The 6531-nt window shown below is 31.9% G+C and overlaps 1 protein-coding gene across 1 annotated transcript in view; it reads right to left on the minus strand.

Moving 5' to 3' along the window:
* The window catches only part of LOC107446956 (uncharacterized), a 15864-nt gene extending 9933 nt beyond the window's left edge, over positions 1-5931 (minus strand). Inside the window, exons 1-3 of the mRNA XM_043056231.2 lie at positions 5431-5931; positions 3979-4108; positions 2774-2910 (exon numbers count right to left, since the gene is read on the minus strand). Of these exons, the coding sequence (XP_042912165.2) occupies positions 2774-2910; positions 3979-4108; positions 5431-5702 (539 nt within the window). The 5' untranslated portion in view covers positions 5703-5931. The remainder of the gene's footprint in view (positions 1-2773; positions 2911-3978; positions 4109-5430) is intronic.
* Positions 5932-6531: the final 600 nt, after the last annotated feature.

Consider the following 6531-nt stretch of genomic DNA (forward strand, 5'->3'; position numbering starts at 1 on the left):
CAGGGATGAGAGTAGTCAGAGAGTAAAAAAGAGGAAATCCAAGAATATATATATATATATATATATATATAAATTGCACAGTATATATATATATATATATATATAAATTGCACAGTATATATATAAATATATAAACTGGCAAGGTTGACTCAGCCTTTCATCCCTTCAGTGGGTCGATAAATGAGTACCAAGCATACTTGGGAACTAAACACTGGGGGTTCCGCGTTCGGCTGACCACCTGACCGGAACATCTGCTTCTGCACCCCAGAGCCCAAGGTCAAGAAAACTGAGATGGGCACAGTAGGTCTTGGCCCTCTATGGGCTGTCGCGCCGCTGAGTTTAGTTTAGTTCATATATATACATATATATATATATAATACGATTTGGTAGACAAGCTAACAAGTATAGAAGGTATTAACGTATGCGTGTTCGCAGATGATGTTGTCATTCGGATTGAAGCAGAAAACTCCCAAGTATATGAAGACCAAAGGAATAATCTTGAAGGCGTTATGAATAAAGCTCTCGAGGTCTTGCAGTCTTGGTCCAAAGAGAATAACATGATTATCAACAAAAATAAAACCGTTTACCAATTCTACTCTCTAAGGCGTGTTAATCCAGACTTTGATTTGAAAATAGATGATGGTAAGCTTCAAAAAAGCAACATTACCACATATCTAGGTGTAGTACTGGATAAAAAGTTAAGCTTTCCCAATCATATCAATACTATTATAGACAAAGTGGAAAAGAGAACTTCAATTCTGAAAAGACTAGCCGGTGCCAAATGGGGAAGCTCACAACACACTCTAAATAAAACCTATAACACCTATATCAAACCAATTATCAAACACGGAAGTGTGGTGCTAATTTCTAACACACAAGGAAAGCTCGACTCTTTGAAAAGAGCCTAAAACAACGCTCTCCGAATTATCACGGGAGCAGTGAAGACAACCCCAATTATAGCCCTACAATACTATACTTTTAATTCACCAATTACCACTGAAATTAAAAAACAAGCAGTTGGCACTTATGTTAAAATGAAAGTCTCCCATAGAGCGCAATGGATGAATGAATGTAAACCAAGTTCCATGAAGACCCATTTTCTCCTCTAGAGGTCAGTGAAAAATTACTGCATGATTTCCAAGAAGAAGAGCCAATTATCTGTAACAAGAACATAACAAACCCTCTCAAATTTATAGATGTCAGGCACCAACTAGATATCAATGATTTGGGTAAGAAAAACATACCTGACACAGTACTAAAAATAAATGCATTATGCATGCCACAAGAGCAATACCCTGAACCAGAATGGACGAGAGTGTATACTGACAGCTCAAAAATACAAGACAGCACCGGAGCAGGAGTACACAGTAAACTCTTTTCTCATAGAGCCCCTGTGGGATACAATATGTCAAAATTTGATGCAGAGATCTTCGCTATATCACTAGCCCTGGAAAACCTTAAGAATATGATCAATTTCTTCACTAAAGCAGTAACCCTTGTCTACTCTAAGGCAGCTGTTCAGGCAGTTGCCATAAACCATGATTCAGATACTCAGACTGTTTCAGAAATTAGAGATAATTTGATTTTTCTCGAGAATGCCAACAAAATTATTATGTTCCAGTAGATCCCTGCGCCGGTGGGAATCAATGGCAATGAAAAGGCAGACCAACTAGCCAAGAAAGGGAGACTCGAACCACAATGTAATAAACCAATTCCACCAGACTCCCTTAAAATTTTTTTCTTCGAGAAACTTATGACCGACCTAAAGCGCGATCGAGCAGTAAAATCCTCCGGAAAACCCTGGGCTAACATCCAAAACAGTTGGAAGAAATTTTGTCGCAGTCCTCGTAAGAAGGCTGTGGCAAACTTCAGACTCTCAACAGGCCATGACTGCTCGGCAGATCACCTCAACAGAATAGGTATCCTTCCATCTAGTGAGTGCCAAATCTGCAATTCGGGAATCATGAACTCAGATCACTTTCTTGTATGCTCTTTACTGGACAAAGAATCTCAAGAGAGGGGTGACCTCTGTAAACTTTACTGGGATGCCAGAGATCACATGAACTCTCTGTAAAGACTACTCCTCATTCTTCCCTTGTATATATATATTTTTTTACTTTAATTTTATTTTTGTGTTCTTCTTGTGTTAATATGCGTTTGTCACGTGTTTTCTTTGTTTGTAAATGTAATTTTGTTCCTTTTTACTCCTTGTTCATGTCCACTTAAAGCTGAACATTGTACATGGATTAATATTTCCAATAAAGTCATATGTAAAACATAACTTTGTCGTAGCATAAATAAAAAAAAGTAAAGAAACTTAAAAAAAACACAGTTGACAGAAACTTTTCCCAATGGTATTTAAATCAAAGTAAATCATTTCCCATTGAAAAAAAAGAGAAATGTTTATGGTTTGTCATAATTTATGCTATGGGGCGATGCTACCCAACTTTCCCAATGTTTTTCACTGAGAAGACATCGAAGATTAGTTTGTCTTAGTACGCAATTCGGGAAAAAATATTTTAAAATTACCAGAAGATGTCACAAATATGAAATACGTACTATATTAAGTGAAATTTGGGAATCAGATGTATATTAGAATTTTTTTAAATGAAAATTGCTCTTTATTTAATAAGTATGTTTTGTTAATAAAATTTAATTGTTCTTGATTATTGCATTCAATCGAAGTTTATTTATTTAGCGTGAAAACTATTGGTATTTTAAGAGAGATAATGCTTTCAGAATAACTTTTAATATGAGAGTATGAAATACTTACTCGCAATCAAAAATTTTTTTTTCGTCTAGCTTGATAAGGCGACAGTTACTGATAAACTCTTCACGCTTTTGTAACAACATTCTATAATCTTCATATTTCATTTCTTTGATATCATCGTATATTTTCATATGAACGCACTGAAAAATACACACGGTACATATTTCAACTAAATTTGCCTTGTTCACTAGAAAGTTGAATCCCAATGTAATAAAGCCACATTGATTTTGTGTTGTAAACTGATACGAAGCAGACCAATTAAAAAAAATTATAGACATATGAAAAGGGGGGGGGGAATAATAATGAAAAAAACGAACAAACAAACAACTGATTAGAAAAAAAAAGGGATGAAATTTATTTAAAAAAAACCGGAAAATAAAAGATATAATCTTTTAATCAGCCCACACGATTATATCCGCAAAAAAGAGTGCTTTCTGATATTGTATCAATGTAGCCAAAGCAAAATATATGAATACAATAGTGTTAGGAGCACTCCAAAAACACAATACAAAATTATAAAAATTACAACAAATAAAATAGAACACAATAAGTAAAAATAATCCGCAAAAACAGAAAATAAAATAAAATAAAAATAAAAAAAATTATTTATTTTTATTTTTTTTATTTTTTTTTTTATTTTTATTTTATTTTCTGTTTTTACGTCTTATTTTTACTTATTGTGTTCTATTTTACTTGTTGTAACTTTTGCAAAAAGTTTTTGGAGTGCTCCTCACACTATTATATTCATATATTTTGCTTTGGCTATATTGATACAATATCAGAAAGCACTCTTTTTTGCGGATATAATCGTGTGGGCTGATGAAAAGATTATATCTTTTATTTTCCGGTTAAAAGATTATATTATTTATTTTGTTGTATATATATATATATATATATATATATATATATATGCAATGTTGCATATCATTTACTTATCTTTTGAAGAAAGTAGCATCTCTATGTATTAGTAGAAGAACGCATTTAAAACTTTTAAATTCGTATAAATTGTGTCCTTTATCCGTAACTTAGGTTCACGGGCTAAGCGTATAAACATATCAAAATATTGTAATTTTTCAATATGTTTTTAACAAACTAAAAATAAAATAAAAATCTATAAACAGAATCAATAAACTAACTAAAATCTAAGTAAAGTTTTAAAGCTATTAAATGAGGTGAATTTATTAAGCCTATTAAAAAATACCGCATACTTGTATAACTTCAGGTACACCATTGTTGCAGAATCTTTCTCCAAAGCATGCACACGACCGCTGATCAATTCTTGATTTGAAACAGTTTGCCATAAATCTTGAGTCGTTACAAATTCGACTTCCGTATAAACTGAGTAAAAATACATAAAGTAAGCGCACAAATGCATATTCGAACAGAACAAAAAATTCGAAAAAGCAATTATATAAAATTATATATATATAGTACAGTAAAAGGAGACAAATAATTGTCACAAATTAAACATAAAAAATTTGTTTAACCCTGCGATAAACTGCGAAGCATTTTTCTGTTAATAAGAAGTAAATAGTTGCTTGAACTGGGACGCAAGATGTTTGTTGAAGTGAATGTTAATCTAATAGGAAAAATGATTATTGTGTTCGTATTTCTTAAGCCTAAACAGAGTTCGTAGAGCTAATGGTATTGTACTACAAAAGAAATTACTACCACTACGCGATATAACTATTTTAGATCATTTTTGTAAATTAACAGGAAACCCAAAATTTTAAATACTACGATATTAATTAGGGCACAAATAATTTAAAATTCTCTATTGGTTGTTCTTCTGTATATTTAAAAATACGTTCAACTTTACACCATTCTTAGAGTCGAGGACTTAGGGTCATTGAAATTTTAGAAAGATAATAAGATGGCAATACAAGCCCTTTATCAGGCTTCTAAGTAAATTTAATTAAGGAAAGCTTTCCCCTTCTAGCGAAGAATCAAGGCCCTAATTTACTTAGAATTAAGTAAATCCAGCTGTACCATCAACGACTTTTTTCAATTCATTACTAAATTTACGCACTTAAATTTGATCAGGCAAAAAGGAATGTTATTCAACATTCATTGTACTTTCACATTTATTTTTTTCTCTCTTTTTAGGAAGAAACCAATGATATATTCCTGGTTAAATAAAATTTCAAAAAGATTTGTAATGATAAATAATCTAAAATATTTTGAAAATTGTTTGGTGTATCATACCAGATGAACGCAAGAGATTCCAAGTAATTAATTAATTTAGTTTTAATGCTTCAGTATTATAAGTGTAAACTTATATTGAATGTTCCATAGAGAACAAATGATTTGAAAAAATGAATAAAAATAAACAACAGGAAATAGAAATGTACGCTTTCATACATTCTCCCAAAGCGAAGTACTTTTTAGAAAATGCGCTCTGAAGTTTTCAATTTGCTACTCAATTTTTAAACAGATGGCGATTTTAAGAAAAGCTATGAAAAATAACAGGTGTCTTAGATTAAATAAATACTATTTTTTATTAAAATGGAATGATTCCCATTGCATGATTTCAAATTGTTCTAAATGAATTAAACATGCATATTCATTTGAATAAGCTATTTATAATATTTTGCAATGGCATTAGATTAAAATTCAGTTTTATATAAAAGTGCTTATATTTTAAGTTAAAAAATTCATACCCATTTAAGTTACACACGGTGATCGAAGGCAGTTCCGCTACTTTTGTTGTTTGCACCTTAACATCTGTTATTGTTTTGTACTGCCAATAAAGATCCATGAAATCTGAAGATTGGTACATGAACCCCGCCAAACAAGATACGAGTACTAAAAGACGAAGAATTTTATTCGGAGTGTTGGTAGCATCGATTATTTGCGGAATGCCAGTAACCATTGAATTCCGCAATGCATCTAATCCATAATTGACGAAACCATCTTTTCTTTTTCTTATCATTGTTGAAAAATTTTAATTCCTATAAGGGAAAAGAAAATAATCTTATTAGTATTTGTTGTAGTTTGAGTGCCATTCAAGGCATTCCCGTTTGAGATGGTTTTAGAAAATTATCCCCTTTCAGGCCACGAAAGGGTTGCTGGTTTGTCCCGTTTTAGGAAGTGGCTCTTGAGTTTATCGTAAGTGGATTATATGCTTTGTTCATCAATATTTTTCTTTGAAATATTAATTCCACATTCTCAGAAATGAAACTCAATTTTGACAATTCAGCAATTAAGTTGAATTTTGTTAATTTCGAGAATCATTTCGTCACAAAATTACCTGATTTGTGTAAAAACGTGAACTCTAAATTAAATGTCGAAAATATTTCTTCAGTTCGAAACATCATCGTAGTGCATTATGGGAGATTATTAACTAGAATGACAAAACTAGGATGAAGACTAAACAATTGAAAATAAACTGATAAAACGTGCGGATTTGGCGGTATGGTGATCAATGAGTTAGCCTCGTATCAGGAAGAATCCGGGTTCGATTCCCACAACGGGCAGGGGGCTAATATGTCTCTGTTCTTTTGCTGTTAGTGCGACTTTGTTCCACCTACATAATGACTTTGATAAAGTGATTGTTCGAAAAGTTAAATACATTAGGCTCTAGTTTTCTTTTAGGGGAAACAACGTATAAAATAGTATTTCTTTACTTTTGAAGAAATTCGTTTTCTTGAAAACGTGACTATAGTTATTTTTTCACTTTGACAAAATGTTCGTACTGAGTATATGCCAAGAGACGGTTTCGTCAAAAACAAAAAAACATTCGTGAAATTTGACTATCCATT

This window comes from Parasteatoda tepidariorum, chromosome 6 (assembly GCF_043381705.1).
Source record: "Parasteatoda tepidariorum isolate YZ-2023 chromosome 6, CAS_Ptep_4.0, whole genome shotgun sequence".
In the NCBI taxonomy this organism is placed as follows: Eukaryota; Metazoa; Arthropoda; class Arachnida; order Araneae; family Theridiidae; genus Parasteatoda; species Parasteatoda tepidariorum.